Below are 23,122 nucleotides of genomic sequence, written 5' to 3' on the forward strand. Positions count from 1 at the left end.
TAACAAACACCAAACAGTGAAACTTCCCAATGCCTTCCCAGTTCAGAGGACACCAAGTCTCCAAAGGTATTTAGAAAATCCCAGTTTCCCTCCTCTGTCACACCATCTCAACGAAAGAGGAAGTCTTGAACTTTCTACTTACCCGTGTAGAGTTCCGTATCTGTGTATTCATCCACTTTCTTGTGCTGCAGAATATAATCAGAGACCTTGGTCCCAATAGCTGGCTGAACATCTACCCACTCCAAGGAGACCACGGTGCTGGAGGGCTCTACTGCTGGGGAAAGCCGCAGCCTAGGGGGGTGACAGGGAAGGTTGTTTGTTTGCCAGCCAGTACTGTCTGGGCCCCAAGAGTTTGCACAGGTCAAGATTAAAAGCACAGGATTCAGTCTGGCTTCAACCCGCCACCATACCCCTTGTGTAGACTTAGGCAATTAATTACAGCCTCCGTTTCCTTGTTCATAATGGGGATAAGAAAGAGCCACCTTTTGGATCAATGTGGAATCCAGTAAATTAATCCAAGTACACAGTATGTGCTCACAGCAAGTTGATTAGCTTTCCATTTGTTTAAACTATATTCTCAATGATGCTTCGCTGTCAATTAAACTGGCAGTGCCTTCAAACACAGTCATCTGCCAACCTCTCTGCCATTCTCTTCAATCCCCCAGTATATCAGTGAACGCTTTAATATCCTTAAATCAATACTCCCTCACAGAGGGCAGCGATCCTGGGGAATCCTTTTACAAAGCAAGAAATAACGGAATGTTTGAAGGTGAGAACTGGGAGGGTCCTTTGAGAGAGGAGGTGCAATCCCCTCATTTCATAGAAGGTGAAAGCAAAGCCCAGAAAAGGGGATGATCTGCACAAAGTCACACAGCAAGTTGGGGACAGAACCATGATGGTGACTTTGCTTGTCCCCAGCCCAGATGCCTTCTCTCTTTCCACTATACCCACTAACTCTGCAATGACTATCTTACAATGGATCCTCAGTATTGGCTCCTGCCCAGATCTGTTCTGCTCCTCACACCACTCTCCCTCTTAATCACACTGCCCCAATCAAGATGACCTTCCTTTACTTCCTCAAGTGGTGAGTTTCCTGAGTCAGGGCTTTCCCATGGGCTCTGTCTTTTTCCTGAAACACGTCTGTTGCCATTTGCTGCCTGGCAAACTCTGACTCTAATTCAGGTCTTCTCAGAGAGGCTTCCCAGACTATCTCCCTCTCCTCCAACTAAAGCATCCCCTCTTTGTTCTGTCCATTAGCACATCTTTGTTTTTCTTTCATATTTTTATTATTTAAATGTTTAAACGGTATCATCCTTTCCTGTTTTTGCTTTGACATCTGTCCCCCTCACTAAACGGTCAGTTCCCTAAGTGCACAGACTGTGCCTGTCTTGCTCATTAATGAATTCCCCAATGTCTGACACATAGCAGGTGTTCAAAACTTATTTGTTGAATGAACGAATAATATAAAGTTTCTTAGAAAAGGTCCTACACTTTCTTTATCTCAGTAGTCCCAGTGGTCAACACAGGAACTGGCAAAGCAGTAGTTAGTGCCCAGTAAACCTCTGCCGAATGGATGAGTGAAGAAAGTAATGATGGCTGGCTTGGCGCTATTAAAATAGCACACGCTGCAGTGTAAGTGTCTACCCCCGAGCCACGATTCCATTCTGTCAAAGCTCCCTGCTTTCTCAAAGAAGGAGGCAGGCCCCCAGAGACTTCAGGCATCTGGTGAAGCACCTTAGGAACAGAAGCAAGCCATGGCCTACACTGGCAGGACAAGAATATGAGTCCATGGAAAGGGGTGGCCAGAGGAAGAGGGGCCATACATACGTACACCGGCTGCGGGAGAGGGCTGCAGTTGGGGAGCCCACTGGCATCAAAGGCGCTGAGGTCACACCTGCACCAGTCATCGATCACATCCCCTTTCCCTGAGCACCAGTAGGAGCTCATCAGTGCACTCTTGAAGGCCTGGAATAAAGGAGGACAAAAGAGATGATTATGACAATGGTGGAGAGATGGAGAGTGAAGGTCCCAGTGGCCATGACAGTCATTGACCCAAGCTTCAGAGGAGCTCTCCTGGGCACAGGACACCATCTCTTGCATAAAGCCCCAGCATTCTACCACTGGGTTCTTCTGTTTTGAGCCATTCTCCACCCAATAGCCAGAATGATCACTGAGACAGGATAGTAAGAGCATCCATTGAGAACCTCCCCTGGGCCTGACACTCTACACATATTAACTTATTTCATCTTCAGTACCTCACACGATAGCTGTAATAAAAATTATCATTATTTCCCATTCTACAAACCGGAAAATTGGGGCACACAGAAGGTAAGTAATTTGTCTGAGGTTCATAGCTAGTAAGTGATGGAACTGAGATCTGATCCAAGACAGTCTGGCTCCAGAACCTGCCCTCCTTAACACCTTGCCACACTGCTTCTTGTAGAAATCTGACCACCTCACCACCACCCTGCTTCAAAACCTTCAGAGGCTCCCCATAGCCCTCAGGATAAAGTCTAAACTACTTGCTCTAGCTCCTGACCACCTTCTTAGTCTCATCTCTCACCACTCCTCTGATTTTCCTTTGCATGCTACCATCTACCCTCATGCAACCATTAAGATTTCCACCAACAGTGAATTCCTGCTTATGAAAAGTGTGCTCTAAATCAGGAGACAGCAAAGTGTTTCTGCAAAGGACCAGACAGTAAATATTTTTGACTTTATGGCCAGGCAGTCTCTGCCACAATAACTTAACTCTGCCTTTGTACCATGAAAGCGACACAGATTATACTTTAAATAAACGGGCATGCTTGTGTTCCAATAAAACTTTATTTACAAAGACAGCTGACAGGCTAGACTTGTTCTGAGGTACACTGTCTGCTAACCCTTGCTCTAAATGATGATTGATTGATTGATTGAGTATTATTATTTTGGCTGTGTTGGGTCTTCATTGCTGCTGTACGGGCTTTCTCTAGCTGCGGTGAGCGGGGGCTGCTCTGTGTTGTGGTGCACGGTCTTCTCATTGTGGTGGCTTCTCTTGTTGCGGAGCACAGGCTCTAGGCGCATGGGCTTCAGAAGTTGCGGGGCGTGGGCTCAGTAGTTGTGGTGCGCGGACTCTGTAGTGCAAGCTCAGTAGTTGCGGTGCATGGGGTTAGTTGCTCCACGGCATATGGGATCTTCCCGGACCAGGGCTCAAACCCATGTCCCCTGCATTGGCAGGCGGATTCTTAACCACTGTGCCACCAGGGAAGTCCCCTGATGTTCTATTTAATTGCAGTGTGCTTCATTGTCTCTTTCTCTCTCTCTCTTTTTTTTTTTTTTTTTTTTTTTTAATACATCCTGTCCTCTCTACTGGAATACTCAACCCCACCCCTACCTTGGAATCCACTTCACTCTTTTGGTCTCAGATGAAACCTTCTTTTCTATGGGAACCCTACCTTGACTTTCTTAAGCCTGGAATCAGGCTCCTCTTCTGGACACCACAACACACTAGACCACACCTAACCATCACATTCCCTTGCCTGTCTCACCCAACAGACTCTGATCCCACCAAGGGCACAGGCCATGCCTTGTTCACATGAGTGTTCCCATGGGACTGAGAACACTTATTCAGTCAATATTTACTGAATAAATGAACGGACACTGAAAAACTGATCATGAGGCTGAGGTTCAGATGTGCTTTATGCTTTCGTCACTCCATTTACACTGACATTTCAAGGCACTGGGGATTCAAAATGTTTGACAGCTCTTTTTCAAACTTGGGGATTCCAGAGAATGTTGATCTCTTACTCCTTTGCCAGGTAACAGACTACCTGCTTGCTTTCTTTTTTCTTTTAATTATTATTATTATTTTTTATTTTCTGTGTACTTTTCAAACTAAAGCTTCACAAAACCTACTACCAAGGACACTTGATTACCCAGGTGACACTTTTTCCATCTTGCATTGCTTTTTTGTTTTTTATTTATTTATTTATTTTTGGCTGCACTGGGTCTTTGTTGCTGCATGCCGGCTTTCTCTAGTTGTGGCGAGCGGGGGCTACTCTTCGTTGCGGTGCGTGGGCTTCTCATTGTGGTGGCTTCTCTTGTTGCAGAGTACGAGCTCTAGGCACGTAGGCTTCAGTAGTTGTAGCACACATGTTCAGTAGTTGTGACTCGCAGGCTCTAGAGCACAGGCTCAGTAGTTGTGGTGCACAGGCTTAGCTGCTCTACAGCATGTGGGATCTTCCCAGACCAGGGCTCGAACCTGTGTCCCCTGCATTGGCAGGCGGATTCTTAACCACTGCGCCACCAGGGAAGCCCTCCATCTTGCACTGTTGACAAGACTCAACTACAGCATGCTTGTGTAAAGTGGGTCTGGGGTCTGCCTCCTTAGCCAGAATACAGATCTAGAAGGAGAACATGTGTATCAAGGACACTACTGTGTAAGCCACCAACACATTCCTCTCAGTGCCTCTGGTGAGAAGGCTCCGATTATTCCTGCCATATGTCCTTACTCATATCCTCTCCAAGGGGTGAACAAATGATCTAATTTCTCCTGAATTAAGAACAGTGACCCAAAGAAATAAAAAAGAATTATAAGAGCTAATGTTCATGAAGCACCTAATTACACAGTGGAAGGTACTTTAAGGGCATTAAAGTGTAATTCTCACAATAGTCCTGAGAAACAGATACTGTGATCTTCATTCACAGGTGAGAACTAGGAACCTGAACAGTGAAGAAATATTCCCAAGATCACACAGCAAGCAAATGATGGAAGCAGAATCCCAGCCCAGATCTCTGTGACTCCCAAGCATAGGTCTTTTCTATTTAACCACTCAGGACAGTGGGGTTGACTCCAAGTAGGATTGCCAGATTCAGTAAATAAAAATACAGGATGCCCAGTTAAATTCACATTCCAAATAAACAACTTTTTTTAGTATAAATATATCCCATTCAGTGTTTGCATATAAATTATGTGGGCCAGAGTCTGGCAAACAATAATAGCACTGTTCTTACAACAAGTTAGAACCTATGTTAGGAACAACATAGGTTCTCCTACTGGCACCAGAGGGGGCACTCTCATGAGGGCAGAAACCAGATGGGATGGGTCATGCTGACTGACAGACTTTCTTCTCCCTCCATTTGCCGGTTCCCTCTGATTTAAATTAACATGTACAACTGCTCGTGGTTTAAGATTCTGTAACATCTCCAGCTAGAGCTAAGGGCTTAATTATCATAATGGTGAAATCCAGGGCCATGGGTGAAAGTGACACAGATGGTAAGAGATTGCCTTGGACTCCAGCAAGGGGAGGAGAGAGAACATCCTGTTTTGTGTACGTGTTTTGTTTTTGCGTGTGTGCGTGTGCGCACGTGTGTGTGTGTGTGTGTGTGTGGTTTTTGTAATCAATAGTCACTGGAGCTTGTGAAAAACAAAACAGGAAATCTCTCTGGACTTTGTGAGTTTCACCATCCAAGCAGCTCTTGGGAAGAAACATTGCCTGTGAGTCTCCACATCCACTGGCTCTTTCCCAAACCCTGAGGAACAGAACGGGGACTGCAGCAGTGGCCAGGCAAACCGTGGATAGAGCTCAAACACACCCTGATAAAAGGCCTACATCAAACAGGGAGCCCTCGCAAGGCAGCAGAAGCCAGCATGCATCAGCCCAGGTTCACTCTTTTCTTACATCTCCAGTCCTTGCAACACTCCATCCCGAATCCAAATAGATCCCAAGGGAGGAACAGCATAGAATGTTCCAGCTTCCAGGGACTCCATAAATCATCTAAGTGAATCTGTTTTACAGATGCACATACAGTGGCCCAGAAATGCTAGTTGGCTGGCCCAAGGTGATAGAGCAACTTTGTGGTGAAATGACTCGATTCCTCCATTTAATCCTCAAAATTACCCTTTGAGATGGGTGTCCTATTCCCATTCACAGACACATGGCGGAGTAGGATTTGAACTGAAGTTTGTCTGAATTCTGGCACGCCGGACTTTCCCAGGTCGCACAGGAACTATAAATGCCAAGATTTCATCCAAAACATCCTTTTCAGCTGTTCTGCTTGTATCACGTGCTTATGTGTTGTTTGTTGTGTGCATGTGTGTGTGCCTGTGTGTGTTCTCAGAGGAAAATGAAACCTTACACTAGAGGCATTGTTGACTCCTAGCTTTTGAAAAAGTGAAGGCACTTAAGAAACAAATCCTGTACTTAATACAGGGCTAAGGGCTACATTTGCATGGTCATTGGTTTTCATGACAATGAAGGTTTGCATTTCCACTACTAGCGAATGCTTCCAACTTCTGGCTAATTAGCTAGCAAACCAAGCCCCTCAGGATGAGAAAACAGCCACAAAAAATGTTAAGCAATCAAAATAAACTAGGATTTATTCTTGACTCTACTGTTACTTCCCTAATTGAACTTTGCATAAGTTATTTCTCTAGTTAAGCCTCAATTTGTCCATCTGTAAAATGAGGACACAGAGGTTTTATTTTGGAGGGTTTAATTAACTGAACTTCCTCCTCCATACTACATGCCATCTAGATGCTGAGAAAGACGATGGACTAGACCCAGTCACTAACTTCAAAGGATTCACAGTCTAGCGATGAAGACGCACACAATTACAATTAATATGGTTCAAATGCTGTGAAGTAACATGCAGGAGGTTATGGGAATACAAAGGAAGAGGACTTTCCAGCTCTAAAAATTTTGACAATGTCTTGGGAATCTTAAACTTCAAGTTAACACTCCGTATTTGATTAAGATAGATTCTTGGGACCATCTATACAGAATGCCACTAAGCCTACGAATTAAATTCCGTACTCTATACTTACAATGACTATTTTTTACACTGAAAAATTATACTCAGGGGCTGACATCAAGTCTGCTATTTTTGATACTGAGATGGTTCTGCTTTGTATAACCAAAAAGATGCCCTGAAGTCCTCACTCAAAGCTTCATGAATCTGTTGTCTTCAGTACGAATAAGCTTGGTCAGGTGGTGCTCAACCCATACCAATTGAGGAGACGAAAGGCCCTCTGGAGAAAGAAACAGATTACCTTTTTACCACCAGGCTTCCTTTCAGTACCTAACGCAGTATCTAGCAGATAACATAAGTCAGCCAATATTTGTTAAATTGAATTAAAAATTCACATGGAATGCTGAATGAAATGAACCAAGTTTATAAATGATATCATAAAGCCAGGAAAATGTGTGTGTGTGATGCTCTCCTTCCTCAAGATTACTTGTATCTCCCACGTCAGTGAAGGGCACTCCCATCAATTTGGTGCCTCCAGACAGAAACTGAGGGTTACCCTGGGCTCCTCCCTCTACCTCATAACAGCTTTCAAACCAACTTCTCTCCCCCGGCCCCATGGCTGTCTCCTGGGTGCAGGTTAGTAATGCCTCTTCTCTAGGCAATTGTCATAGCCCCTGGACTGGCCTTCCAGCTCCAGTCTTTTCCAGCACATCCTCTCCCAGCTTTCTAAAACGTCACTGCCTATTTCACCCCCTTGCTTGCACCCCTTCAAATACTCCACCACCTTCTGGTTGAAGCCTCTACTTCTTAATCTGATTTCAAAGTCCTCTGTTGTTCAGCCTGTGGCTTTTCTCCCATCTTCTTACTGTTCCTACTCTGTGCTCTAGCACATACCATCTTATAGGAGTGCACTGCTTCATACCAAGCCTTTGCTCATGCTGTGCCTTTGTCTAAAATGCCCTTTCCCCACTTATGTTTCCTTGCTGAAATCCAGGAAACTTTTTGTCCACCAGGACCCTGTCATTTGAGAGGTTCTGTCTCTCTCCTCTCGTTCAATTTTTGCACATGTCACAGTCCCTTGCAATTTGCTTGTTTATGTGTACTTCTTGCTTATCAGACTGGGAACTCCTCCAGGCCAAGGTAATATACTTGATTCATCTCTCTCTCCCCAGCTCCAACCAAAAGAGTCAACACATTGTAGGGTCCCCAAAATATGTGTTAAATGCCATAGATATATGTAATAGGATGCTCGCCCAAAGAATAAACTTGCATACTTGCTGGGGGTTTTTTTCCAGCAAAAGAGATGACAGAAGTGCAATTGGTCACCTTAAAAAGACTAAATTCCTTGATGTCGTTGAAAAGGGGTCAGGGTGGTGTACGGAAGTAGAATCCCTTTTGGAGGCATTTGGGATTACTGCTTGGAGGAGAGTAGGTTGGTAGTTCTTTGCCCAGGAAGCACTTGGGTCTAAAATAACATGCTCCTATGTTCCTAGAGAGAGATGGGAGGAAGGGAAGTGGGTGACATTCTAGTTTTGTAGGAAGACTAATTCCTGAGCCCATGCTGACCACATTTGATTGGTCAGGAGGGACTAGGATTGATGAACATAGAAGGGTTGAAGAGGACATCATAGCAGTGCTTGTGCAGAGGTAGAAATAGTGGTTTATAGCCTGGCCTGGACCTCTCGGATGGGACCTACCTGAGCCACCTGCCATTCAGTCATCAGCACACCCCCTAGAGTGGCTATAGGAGATGCCAATCACTCCTTGCCCTGGTAGTTATAGGAGTTGGAGACCAGGGGCTGGAGCCCCCATTCTTTGGGAAAAAAATAAGTAATGCTGGTGTGTCCTGACAGTGAGGAGATTAACCGGTCATCTCGTTACAAATCAATGACTGCATACTTAAGCAGCATGTGTGAGAACATTTGGGAAGAGAAGTGGGTAATGTTAGTTGACTTAAGAATTCTTATTCCCAAACAGAGCAGGAAGGCAGGTGTGGTGACTTTAAAACATGACCCTAAATATCTTTGACATTTCCCTCACCATGAGGCGGGATCCAGGTTCTCTCCCCTTGAGTCTGGGCTCTACAATTGCTTGACCAAAATAAGTACGGCTGCTTCAGTTTCTGGGCTCAGGCCTTAAGAAACTGGAAGCTTCCACATCATGTCTCTTGGAATGCTCACTCTTAAAGCCCAACCACCATGCTGTGAGGAAGCCCAGACCACATGGAAAGGCCACATGTAGGTATTCCAGGCAACAGACCTAGCTGAGGACCCAGCCAACAGCCAAGGTCATCTGCCAGATGGGTGAGCCATAGACACCTGCTGACTGCAGCCACATGAGGGAACCAAGTCAGAAGTGCCCAGCTCAGCCCAGTCAACCCCCAGATCATTAAAGACAATAATAAAATGATCATTGTTTTAAGCCACCAATTTTGGGGATTGCATAGGAATGAATAACTGGAACAGCAGGTAATTCACTTCTGAATAATCCCGAAAGACTACTTAGAAGAGGTAGCAACTAGGGAGCAGCTGATCAAAGGGAAGTAGACACCTTAAATTACATACTTATCCCAGGAGTTAGAGGGCTCTGAAGTGCATACACACCTACTCATTGCCCCAGATCCCTGGCATTTCAGACCGGAAAGAGTCCTGAAAGGTGAAATTGGCCTTCACAACTTTGCACAGACTAAGGGGCTCAAAAGGAAAAGCGACCTGTCCAAGTTTACACCACAAGAATCTGGCAGAAAATAAACTAAGTTTTTCATATCAATTAACATTCACTATACAAGGCTGCTTACCTTTGGAACTGGCTTCAAGCCACTAATTTGTTATGCTTTTAGATAGGAAACAAACATAATAGCAACATTTACTGAGAATGTCATAAGCATTTTAATACACATTATCTCATTCAATCCTGTCAATAGCCTTATGAAGCAGATTCTGCTATTACCATCCCCATTTCACAGGTGAGGAAACTGAGGTCTGAAGGGTGAAACAACCTATTCAAAGTCACCCAGCTAAAAAGTGGTAGAACAAGGATTTGAACTCAGGTCATTTGATCCTACCATCATGAACAATATTCTCACTAACTAGAGGATATTAGTAACAGCACTTAACACTTATTGAGTGCTTACTACAAGCCAAGCACTGTTCTAAACACTTTATATGTATTCCTTCTCACAACAACCCTAAGTACTTTAGACATATTAACTCATTTAATTCTCCCAACAACCTGTGAGGTAGGCATGATTATTATGTTCCATTTTACATTTATGCCCAAGATCCTAGGGCTAGTGAGTGGCACAGCCAGGATTTCAACCCAGGGAGTCTGGTTCTAGAGTCTGTGCTCTGAAATGCAAAGCCTCCAAACACACAATCCATTTTTTTAAAAAATGTTATTTATGTCCCTGATTCCCCCCACCTTTAGCATATATTGAGATTTTTCACTGTACCTATGGGAATGGGCCAATGAAAATGCTATAGGTAACTGCCATTTACATTTAAGTCAAACGTGAGCAATGTTATATAGTTCAATGTAATAGAAGCCTCAGGAGTGAATAAAGTCTCACAGGAAGAGGCTACAGAGCTCAGACACAAGAATCCCAGGGAACTCTAACATTTTCTGCCTAACTTGCTGTGTGACCTCTGTAAGTCATTTACCCTCTCTGGGCCTTATTATCACCTGTATTTTCTTCAACTTGGACATACATTCCACAGCATTGCTGGTTCTAATCATTTTCTGATTTGTGTTCTGGAATTTGCTTTTTCTCAAAGCTGTCCACAATTTTCCCACCCCCTTTAAAACTTCTCATCCCAGATATACTGCCTGGGATCCTCAAAAATTCATGCCAGTAGGCAAAACCATGGGGACAGTAAAAGGATCAGTGGTTGGCAGGGGTTGGGGGAAGGGAAGGATGAATAGGGGGAGTGCAGAGGATTTTAGGGCAGTTAACCTATTCTGTATGATACTATCACGGTAGATACACATCATTATACATTTGTCAAAACTCACAGAGTGCACACCAAGAGTGAACTTTCATGTAAACTTTGGACTTTGGGTGATAATGATGTGTCAGTGTCAGTTCATTGACTGTAACAAATGCATTACTGTGGTGTGGGAGGATGATGATGGGGAGGACTCTGGGGGGGCTGGGGCGGGGAGTGTATGGGGACTCTTTGCACTTTACACTGGGATGTTGCTGGGAACCTAAAACTTCTCTTAAAAATAAAGCCTATTTTTAAAACTCCTGCCAGAACACTCTATGACATAAATCACAGCAAGATCCTTTTTGACCCACCTTCTAGAGAAATGGAAATAAAAACTAATATAAACAAATGGGACCTAATGAAACTTAAAAGCTTTTGCACAGCAAAGGAAACCATAAACAAGACAAAAAGACAACCCCCAGAATGGGAGAAAATATTTGCATATGAAGCAACTGACAAAGGATTAATCTCCAAAATTTACAAGCAGCTCATGAAGCTCAATATCAAAAAACCAAACAACCCAATCCAAAAATGGGCAGAAGACCTAAATAGACATTTCTCCAAAGAAGATATACAGATTGCCAATAAACACATGAAAGGATGCTCAACATCACTAATCATTAGAGAAATGCAAATCAAAACTACAATGAGGTATCACCTCACACTGGTCAGAATGGCCATCATCAAAAAATCTATAAACAATAAATGCTGGAGAAGGTGTAGAGAAAAGGGAACCCTCTTGCACTGTTGGTGGGAATGTAAATTGATACAGCCACTATGGAGAACAGTATGGAGGTTCCTTAAAAAACTAAAAATAGAACTACCATACCACCCAGCAATCCCACTACTGGGCATATACCCTGAGAAAACCATAATTCAAAAAGAGACATGTACTGCAATGTTCATTGCAGCTCTATTTACAATAGCCAGGATATGGAAGCAACCTAAGTGTCCATCGACAGATGAATGGATAAAGAAGATGTGGCACATATATACAATGTAATATTACTCAGCCATAAAAAGAAACAAAATTGAGTTATTTGTAGTGAGGTGGACGGACATAGAGTCTGTCATACAGAGTGAAGTAAGCCAGAAAGAGAAAAACAAATACCGTATTGCTGACACATATATATGGAATCTAAAAAAAAAAAAAAAAAAAAAAAATGGTTCTGAAGAACCTAGGGGCAGGACAAGAATAAAGATGCAGATGTAGGGAATGGACCTGAAGACACAGGGAGGGAGAAGGGTAAGCTGGGACGAAGTGAGAGAGTGGCATGGACATATATACACTACCAAACATAAAATAGATAGCTAGTGGGAAGCAGCCGCATAGCACAGGGAGATCAGCTTGGTGCTTTGTGACCACCTAGAGGGGTGGGATAGGGAGGGTGGGAGGGAGACACAAGAGGGAGGAGATATGGGGATATATGTATATGTAGAGCTGCTTCACTTTGTTATAAAGCAGAAACTAACACACCCTTGTAAAGCTATTATACTCCAATAAAGAGGTTAAAAAAAAAAAAAAAAACTCCTGCCAGTTAACATCTCTGTAGAAGAGGCCCCACAGACGATGAGCACGCCATTGATGGTTTGTGAGCAAAGGGGGGAGTGGGATGAAGAGGAGAGACACCTATTTACGCATTTCTTTACTCTAGGTCTGGTGCTGGGATGTCTGTCTCTTAGCTCCTGTAAGACTCCTAGCAACCTGTGGATATGGCAGCTCTTACTGTTCCCAGTAATCCGAACAGATGAGCAAATGTAGGGTCAGAGAAGAGATACCAGCCCAGGTCCCCCAGATTGAATGCAGCAGAGCAGAGGGCCTCTAACTCTGAATCCCAAGCTTTGCCCCCTGACCTCCCTTACCCTACCCCTCAGTTTCAGCCTCTGAGTTAGATCCCCCCCACTCACAAGGCCACACAGTAAAGGAATACTAATAGGCAAGGACCCATTTCCTTATGAGAAATTGTGCAGCTCAGTCTAGGGCTCTATAAATCACAGGAACGACACCTAATTTCCCTTGTCAGGATAAAGTTTGCTTTTCAAGCCATTCTCGCCTGAATGATGAGAGCCCGACAAAACAGCTTGTTAATGTGGGCGACAGGGGGAAGACGTTTAGGGGCAGCCAAACCCCTTCTTGCCACACTTACCTCTGCTAATGAAAAAATATTAGAGAAATAAATACACAACCCACTGAGACGTTCCTACACAGGGCTCTGTCAGCTGTCTGTTTCCCAAGACGTACAGAGACAGGATGATACGGTTATACGATCCTCAGGCAAGGAGCTATTTTTCTTGTCAGTTCACTCCATATTTTAGCTCCCGTCCATCTCACGTAGAGGATGAAGTGCTGGGTTTTAAAGCATTAAAAATAACAGGGAGCATTTTAGAGCAAACCTATATGTCACACACAGTGCTCAGTGTTTGACATGAGGAGGCATTTCATTTGCACAGCAATGCCATGATTTGGGTACCTCTATCACTCCCATTACACAGAAGATGAGACTGAGGCCCCAGGGAGTCTGGGTTCCTTGCCTGTGTCACATAGCCAATATTTGGCAGAGCAAAATTCAAACTTAAATGTGTCAAATTCCAAAGCCTAAATGTTTTACCACTGTGAGCTTATTTAATCCTCATAATAAGCCCGTATATTAGGTTGCATTGTCTCCATGCAATCTTCGAAAAAGTTGAAACTTTAAAAAGATTTGGGGACTTCCCTGGTGGTCCAATGTTTAAGACTCCGTGCTCCCAATGCAGGGGGCCTGGGTTCGATCCCTGGTCGGGGAACTAGATCCCGCATGCATATCGCAACTAAAGATCCCCGCACACCGCAATGAAGATCCCACAGGCCGAAACTAAGACCCAGTGCAGCCAAATTAATTAATTGATTGGCCTCGTGTGATCAGGTGACTTGCACAATGTCACCAACCTAGGGTGACTCAGATTCAAACACATCACCTCCTGCCACCATGCTTTTTATACCCTATTTTCCAGCTATGCTTTCTCACCTCTCACCTCTTACATGCTATTTTCTCTCCTTGGAACACTCTTCCCCCATCCAATAATTTCCCCCACTGACCAGCCCATCAGCTCTCAGCTTGGAGACCACCTCTTGCAGTCCCTGGTCCCTGGGATAGACCCCTTCCTTTGTAACACATCCCTTCCCACCTTCCCCTATCACAAAACTTATTTTCCTCTGTTGTATTTTATTGTCTGTGTCATTGCTTATCTGTCTCTCCTCTCAGACTGTACAAATTGAGGTTGAAACCCTGTCTACTTTGTTTACCATTTAATCCCTCGTGCCTGACAGAGTAGGGGCCCAGTAATTGATTAATCAATTGGTCTGTCATAAGTTAATTAATGTTAAGAACCCTAATCCTGTCACATCTCTGTCCCTTTGCCTCCTGTTGGCCTTAGCTTGGAAGATTTCTCCTTTGCCTGGGGCCTCAGGATAATCCTGGGCTCTTAACCTCTGCCATGCTCCTACCGGATGCTCACTTTACTCCTGAGACCAACCCAGGAGATCTAAGAGCCAAAGTTCTTGACCCAAAAACCTTCCACACCCTCCAGTAAAATATGGAAGGGCTTTTGAGCTTTTTGTACAAAGCATCCCAAAGATCAGAAGGAACAAGTGCAAAATTACTTTGAAGACTCTTTCTTAAATATTTATGCAAATGACACTCTGCAATAGACTTTGATTGCTTTTAATATTAAAACAATGGAGTTTTTCCCAAGGTGTTTCTCATAGTATGATTCCTGGCCCTCTTGCCTCATTAATGGCCTGAAACACTTATTAGAAATTCAGATTCCCAGGCCAAACTCAGACCCACTGAATCGGAATCTTGGGAGAGGTGCTACGGAACCCATGATTGAATACACTCCCAAGTGATTCTTAGGTATTATTAAGTTCAAGAATCTGATCTCTTTATCCTGTGGCTTTAGATATATCCTGGCATATCACAGTATACCCCCCTGAGTCAGGGTACTTCAGTTTGAGAATAAAAACTGACAGGATTTTTAATAGATACCCTTCAGGTTATCAGATACAAGGATGGTTTGGTGTGCATATTTGAACTAAATAAAAATAACCCTGTTGCTTTGGCCAAGAGTAGTGGGACCAAAACTGGCCCAAATTGTAACAATTACATGTTTTCCCTGGGAATTTAGATTCAAATGTTCATTGGTCTCTCTGAGTGCTTGAACTGGTATGAGATGCAAGGCTAGACTTGGCTAGGCTGGGCTTGTCATGTTGAACCACATGGATGGAAAGCAGAAAAGGTGGGAGGCGGGGGAGGAAGGAAAGAGAGAGAGAGGGAGAGAGGGAGAGAGGGAGAGAGGGAGAGAGGGAGAGAGGGAGAGAGGGAGAGAGGGAGAGAGGGAGAGAGGGAGGGAGGGAGGGAGAGAGAGAGAGAGGGGAGAGAGAGAGAGAGAGAGAGAGAGAGAGAGAGAGAGAGAGAGAGAGAGAGACCAATCAATTGCAGAGGGAAACAGAATGTCAGGCTCCAGGATTACTGCTGACAGTGGCTTCCTGGATTCTGGTAGCTCAGCTGTGCTCTCTGTCCTTGAGTTACATGAGAAATCACTGTATCATTATAATAATTTCTCCATTTTTTGCTTAGACTGTTTCAGTGGGTTTCTCTTTTTACCAATAAAAGAGCTATGACTGAGACAAGTATAAAGATTCTGTTTCCTAGCCTGGCACACAGGGCCCTTCACACAGTGATGCCACACAATCTCCTTAGCTCATCTCCCATGACTATAGTCTTCCTTGGTCCTACATACCATCTACATTAAACCACCTGCCATGGACCAGATAGGCGACACACTTTGATGCCACTGTGTCTTTGCACATGGTTTCCCTCAGCCTATAATGCCTTTACTCCATTCTACCTTTGATCAAACCATACTCATTATTTAAGACCCACTACAACTGCAATCTCCTCTGGAAACTCTTTTCTGATTTCCCAACAGAACTGAAGGCCTCCACTGCACCTTGGACAACACATCTGTTAGTGAATCGCAATATTTTATAGAACTGTTTATTTGCATATCTGTCCTCTCTACTGAACTTTGAGTTCTTTGCCTTATTTTATCAGAAGCTCCTGCACAAGGCCTGACCCAAAGAAGGTACTCCATAAATGTCTGTTGTATGAGTAAGTGTTGCATGAATGAGTGGTAAATTCTGAGGATTAGAAGACTGAGAGCTCTTTGGATGTCTAATCTATGTTATCCTAGTAGACCTGCTCAGTCATCAGGGCAATAGATTGTGCTTACATTGTTCCAAACTGTCTCCAGACCATTTGTCCTGCCTGTCACTGAGCTGATAGCAATTGTGAAAGTGATGAATGAGCAATAGGAAACATCAGTTATAACTCCAGGGAGAAGACACAGCCATATCAGTAGCCTCATACATCTAATCGTGAGTCATCTTCCCAAGGCATCTTGCCCTGTGACCTTGAACTGCCAAGGGCTTCTCAGTCCTGTACAAATCCAAGTTCTTCAGAGGATGGCTCCTCCTCTCAGCCTGTCTCCTACAAGGCATTGCTCCTGGCCCACTCAGTCCTGGAGGGGGAAACCTGGATGGAACTCACACACTTTTCCCAAGGGAAGCCTTTAGCCAAGGATCCCAGCCCCACCCAATAGACAAGACCTGTCTTCTAAGGCCTGCTGTCCTTTGACAGATAGTAACTCCTCTCCCCTGTGGTGAGAACATCTGGAGATGACGGGCAGGTGGGAAGGTTTCAAGTGGAGGATCCGTCCAAGATTGTGGAGTTTATGTTGCTAAATGCTAGCTTAAGCTAGTGGTGAGTTCCTGAGTACAGGACTGCAAAATTTCCCTTCTGTGGCCACTGGTGACCTCATTTTTCCAGTACACCCATTTTCCCTTAGGAGGCATCTGAAGGAGGTAGTCTCTCCAGCTGGTGGGGCTTCCATGGTTGGGCCTGTGGGTAGGGGCAGGGAAAGAAAGGTCGGAGGAGAGGAGGGGACATGCTGTCTAGACCCATACTGAGTTTATCTTTGCCTTTGAGAAAGTGCCTTGGAATTTTGGCTAAAAAATTATGGAAAGGGAGATTTTTACCAGGTTCATTGTAGCCATATTTCCATGCTGATAAGTTGGACTCTGAGAAGTCTTGATCCCTTAATCTAGCAAAGGACGTTACATATGCTGGAGGGATGGCAGAGCATGGACGTTAAGAATACGATCCTTGGAACCAAACCCCTGGGTTCAAGTCTTAGTGTCATCAAAGAGCAAACTTGATAGAAGTGACTTCAATTCTCTATGCTTCATTCCCACATGTGTAAAATGAGGATGTATTAATACCTACCTCAATAAAGAACAGCATAAGAATAATTTATAAAGTGCCTAAAATAATGCCAGAACCACATATGTGTTCACACATATACATATATTTGATAATTAAAGAGTACTGACGAAGCTTTTAAACTTGGATATTCTCTAAATGGAAGCAAGATAGTTATTATGAATTATTATTGTTTATTATGAATGTAGTAAAGTTATTTACAATTACTTACAGGCAACAGTGATTCTAGGCACATCTATGCTCAGAATTATTTTTATTCTTTTTAACATTTTTACAATGGGGAAAAATATGTCATTAGAACCAACTATCAGGGACGGTAAGATTACCTTTGCTTTGGGGAAGCATGCCTTTCCTAGTCTCTGTGAACTGACTACCCTTTCAGTTTTTTAATCGGCTGATGCCTGAAGGTAAGGCAATTACAATTATTGTACACCTACTCTGTGCTGGATGCTTTAATCAGAAGCAATAGCAGAAGCAGAAGAGAGAAGGAGGAAAAGAAAGAGAAAGATGAAGAAGACAAAGGTAGAGGAAAGAAGCTGCAACTAATATTGATTGAGTTTCTAATCATTCTAGGCATTGATAAGTGCTCTGCATATATAATCTTATGCAACCTAACAACAACTCTGTGAGTTAAATACTGTTACCATCCTCACTGAGATTCTGAGTATTTAACTTGTAGCTCCAGAATATCTGGTAAAGTAAGAATGTAAGCCTAGGTCTATCTGATTCTTATACTGCCCTTCTTTACATCTGTCATCTGATATAATACCCAGAAGCAACCTAGGCAGCGAGTCTTCTTACCATCCCCATCTGACAGATAAGAAAATGAAGTTCAGGTAGGCTAAGTCACCTGTTCACTACAGGTAAGCAGGTAACATTCAACAGGTAAGCAGATTTGGAATTCAAATCTACATCTGACTGACTCCAAAACTTGGGCCCTTTCAATAACAACTCACTAAAGCACCTAAAATTTCAAAATCTCACTAATAAGTCTGTTTACTTTGAATGTAACTAATGTAACTCCCTGAAAAGAAAAAAAATTAGTAAATAAAGCTATCTATCTATCTATATATATATATAAGTATAGAGCTATACCAATATACCTACCTTAGACATATATCTAAATTCCTATTTTCTCCCATTCCATTCAAAATGGGATCCACACATTCAAGAAACAACTATGGGAGAAGCACCATGGAGGGATGGACAGAGTCTCACTAACGTATGATCCCCCACCCCCAAGCAGCTACCATGCTTCCACTTCCTGGCATTCCCTCTGAGTTTTTGAAGGGAAGCAGTAATTTCTGGAAAGGATTCAGGTTGGGCAAACTAAAGTCGAAGGAGCCAAGCCCAAGCTCTTTTAAGAATGGATTGGGCTTCCCTGGTGGCGCAGTGGTTGAGAGTCTGCCTGCCAATGCAGGGGACGCGGGTTCGCGCCCTGGTCTGGGAGGATCCCACATGCCGCAGAGCAACTGGGCCCGTGAGCCACAACTACTGAGCCTGCGCGTCTGGAGCCTGTGTCTCGCAACAAGGGAGGCCGCGACGGTGAAAGGCCCGCACACCGCGATGAAGAGTGGCCCCACTTGCTGCAACTAGAGAAAGCCCTCGCACAGAAACGAAGATCCAACACAGCCATAAATAAATAAATAAATAAATAAATAAATAAATAACTGCTGGCTTAACTCCTAGAGAGTTTCATTAAAAAAAAAAAAAAAAAAAAAAGAATGGATTGATGCTTCTAAAAAAGGGTTGAGAAGAGGGTGTTGGCTTGAGTAAACAGGTCCTTGTTGAGTTTTAAGACGAGAACTTCAAGCAGATGGTGTAACCAAAGCCAGCTTCTAAAGGGCTGAGAAGTGACCAAGAGGTAAGAATGGAGCGAGATGTTTTATCATCAAGGAAAGGTGAGGAAAAAGATAGTGACAGGAGGTGACTCTAGATTCCAAGAAAAGCTACTTGATGATGGAATAGCTTGTCCATGTCCAAGAGTAGAGGAAGGACCAATGATGAGGTAGTCTCTCTAGATTATGTGTTGAGACCACAGGCTATGGGACCACACAGACACAGGTTTAAATTCTGGTTCCATAACTACTGGCTTGTGACACCGATACGAGATTTTCCCTCTGAGCTCCCGTTTCCTTTAGCGAGCCAAAAATTTTGTTTTGAATACTATGAGCATGACAGTAAAGATAGAAGCTATTGTGACCCAGGGCAGATCCAAAAGTCTGGAAGCAAGAAACTTGGATTCTACCCTAATTCTGCAGGCAAGTAAAGCAGTCTCTGTGTATTCTAACTTCTTTCTTCATAAAGCGTACATCAAGAAGGACATAGGCATACTGAGTTCTTTCAGAGGCTAATACTCAGAATGGCTGGGATAAGACTGAGTCTGAGATAAGAAACAGACTTGTGATGAAAAACAATTGCAGGAACCGGGGATGATTACCAGAAGAAAAGTCCAATGGAGACCAAAGATGTCATCAAACACCTGAAAGGTTGTCACTTAGAACTTAGGAGAGAGGACAAACTTTTATTGAGCTGCTTCTATAAGCCAAACATTGCTGCTAAGCACCTTACGTGGATTATTTCAGTTAATCTGCAAAACAATTCTATAAGGTAGACATTATTAATCCCATTTTACTCATGAGAAAAAAAGAAGCTTAAAAACTTAAGTACTGTGCCCAAAGGCACAAAGCAATTTTGTAGCAAAGCTGGTATTTGAATCTTCATCTCTCTGACTCCAAAATATATGTTCTGTCTGGTAAGTCAATAGGTAAGTCCATCTCAGTACAGTGTTGATGGATGGAACTGGAAACAACAAAGACAGGGCATGTACAGGAAAATAATTTGACTCAATATAAAGAAAGATATTCTAGTAGTGAGAAAACAGGCTGCTTAGGGATCACTGAGCAAGCTGTTCCCGGGAGTATCCAACACAGGCTCCTGCAGGGTATGGGTGAAAAGAATCAAGCAACAGACTAGGGCTGGACTAGATGCCTGGAGAATCTCTTCCATTCTGAGTCTGTCTTCTCTTTCTCTCTCATACACGCTGTTTTGATCATAAAATATAATAATGAAACGTGGGAGAGACGAAGGAGGAGGGACAAGGGGAAGAACAGGAAGGGAGAAGTAAAACAAGTAAGAGCTTGTCTATACTCAGCACTTGCTACGTACCAGGCACAAGGCTAAGCATGTTAGATGCCCATCTCATTTCATACAATAACCTCAGAAGTCAGGTATTATTATTATTATTAACCCCACATCACATCTGAGGGAACTAAGGCTCAGAATCCCTTGCCAAAAGTTACACAGGAGAAAGGGAACAGCCAGGACTTGATGACAGATTTGACCGGCATCAAAGACAAAACTGTTCTTTTAGATCACTTTGATCTACAAGTCTATCAATACTGGCGGTGGTGGACTGCCAAAAAATCAAGCCTGGTCGAGCCTCTAGACCTAACTACCAACTTACAAGAAGTACAGGGGTAGAGGAACATGCTAAATAATACCATGGGGCTGCAATGAGCAAAATCTCCTGGGAACTATACCCAGTTTTCTTGATAAAATATCACAAGGAATAAAAAGAGTTGGAGGAAGAAACCTATAGATTAAAGGAGACTTAATTATCAGCCAATCATAATGTTTGAATCTTATTTAGATCCCAATCTGAACAAACAAACTAGTACCAAGAATGTACGACAGGGCTTCCCTGGTGGCGCAGTGGTTGAGAATCTGCCTGCCAATGCAGGGGACACGGGTTCGAGCCCTGGTCTGGGAAGATCCCACATGCCGCGGAGCAACTAGGCCCGTGTGCCACAACTACTGAGCCTGCGCGTCTGGAGCCTGTGCTCCGCAACAAGAGAGGCCACGATAGTGAGAGGCCCGCACACCGCGATGAAGAGTGGCCCCCGCTTGCCACAACTAGAGAAAGCCCTCGCACAAAAACGAAGACCCAACACAGCCATAAATAAATAAATAAATAAATAAATAAATTTTAAAAAAAAATAAAATAAAATAAGACAATCTAGTAAACATGAACAATGACTAGATATTTGATGGTGTAGAGGAATTGTTAGTTTGGAAAGCAAGGCAATGATATTGATATTTTTTGAGTCCTTATATTTTAGAAATATGAACTTTAACATTTACATATCAAATTATATAGTGTTTGAGGTGACAGAGCCGGTGATGCAGGCTTGCAGTAAGTTGATTATTACTGAAACTAGAAGATGATACGTACATGGAGGTTCATTATACTAGTCACTTTAGCTTTGTACATGCTATACTTTTCTAAACTAAATTGGTTTGGAGTTAGGTAGCAGAAAATCCAGGAATATGACAATGCTCCCCCAAGTGGGAAAATTTGGAGATGAATCTAAAAAAGAAAAGAAACATGTAGTTCAAGAAGAAGCTAATTACTTGAGGGTTTCTCCTCTTCTTGGGACTTAAATTTATGGTCTGGGACCCTTCTGCTCAGAAACTCAAGGAATGACATGACTCTGTTGACCAGAGAAGGCTCTGCACAGATTTACCGACTGTGTAATGGTACAAACTCATGCTGCTTTCAACTGCATCTGCCTGGTGAATTGGGAGGCACATCTGGAATGACTTTTTTTTTTCTCCTAAGATTAGAGAGAAATAGTCAGAGAGAGTTGAATTGTTGGTGAATTCTCTCTGCGCCCTTAGCGTCACTGCTGACTGAAGTTGCCTAATGACCCAAGAAGAGCCCCCTGTGAACAGGGATAAGCTCCAACAGGGATGGGGCCTGCAGCTTGCTCTGTTCCTGGAAACCCAGCACTACCCTGGCTGCTTTGCATGACACCCACCCAGATAAATGATGGTTGTATGATGGATGAGGGCTTGTGGGACAGCTGGAAAAGGGATTCCAGCCCCAGCTCTGACATTTGGTAGCCCTGTGTGGCTTCAGAGGGTGGTACCCACTCTTTGTGAGCCTCAGTTTCCTAATCTGTAAAGTGAAAATAAACACTGCTACCTTCATAGGACTATTGAAAGCATTAAGGGAGTTAGTGTATGTGAAAGCACCATGCAAGCATGCCGATGCAAGTTGGTCATTCATTTTTCACACGTTCATTTAGTTATTCTCATTAAAAATATACTTATTGAACTTCTACTATGAGTCAGACACTATAGTAGAAGCTATTGGTGCAATGCTGAACAAAAGTTTGCCCAGACCCTGGTCTTATGGAGTTTACCTCTTAATGTACAGGAAAATATTTTGACTCAATATCAGAATGGATATTCCAGAAGTGAGGGAAACAGGATGCTTAGGGGTCACTGAGCAAGCTGTTACTGGGAATGTTCAAACACAGGCTCTGTAACATTTGTGAGGTGTGGCAGAAAGGAATCAAGAAGTAGACCAGGGTTGGACTAGATGCCTTCATTCCTGAGTTTATCTGCTCTTCCCTCTGCATTGGCAATGTTGTCATGATAAAACAAAATAATAAAATGTGGAGGAGGAGGAGATACAGACATTAATCAAACGATTAGAAAACATACACAAAAGTATAATTAGAAATTACGATAACTGCTATGAAAGAGAGATTAAAAGCCTCAAGAAAGTAAACAAATAAACAAACAGGGGGATCTTATCAAATCTAGAAGCCTCAGCAATCTGGTGGATGAATAGCAGTCAAGTCAGTGGAAAGAAGAAAGGAGGGGGAGGGTAAAACAAGTTCCAAGTAGAGGGAACAGCATGTACCAAGGCTCTTTGGCATCACAAAGCACAGTTCCAGAAAAGTGGACGATCAGGAGTTTTAAGAAGTTAGAAAGGCAGTCCCTTGTAGGCCACGGTAAGCACCTTGGTCTGGATCCCGAGAGCAGCTGGAGGCCAGTTAAGGGTTTTCATTGGAAAAGTGATGTGAGCAAGTTTTAACTTTGAAAATATCACTCTGGTCACCAGGAAGAAAATGAGTGAGAGGAGGTGAGGGTCATTGTTAGCCAGTTAGGAAGCTACTGCAACAGTTCAGCCAAGACTTGGACCAAAATGGGTAAAAGTGGACATATTTGAGAAATTCCTAAGAAGAAAAGTCTACAGGGTTTGTTAATGAGCTATAGTTTGGGGTGGTGGGGAGT

The 23,122-nt window shown here is 43.3% G+C and overlaps 1 protein-coding gene across 2 annotated transcripts in view; it reads right to left on the reverse strand.

Moving 5' to 3' along the window:
* Window positions 1-23,122, reverse strand: part of ASTN2 (astrotactin 2) — a 902,613-nt gene that overhangs the window by 155,617 nt on the left and 723,874 nt on the right. For both annotated transcript variants that reach the window (XM_036855709.1, XM_036855708.1), the window contains exons 18-19: window positions 1,832-1,965; window positions 143-291 (exon numbers count right to left, since the gene is read on the reverse strand). In XM_036855709.1, the coding sequence (XP_036711604.1) occupies window positions 143-291; window positions 1,832-1,965 (283 nt within the window). The remainder of the gene's footprint in view (window positions 1-142; window positions 292-1,831; window positions 1,966-23,122) is intronic.

Source organism: Balaenoptera musculus, chromosome 6 (genome assembly GCF_009873245.2).
Source record: "Balaenoptera musculus isolate JJ_BM4_2016_0621 chromosome 6, mBalMus1.pri.v3, whole genome shotgun sequence".
NCBI classification, from domain to species: Eukaryota; Metazoa; Chordata; class Mammalia; order Artiodactyla; family Balaenopteridae; genus Balaenoptera; species Balaenoptera musculus.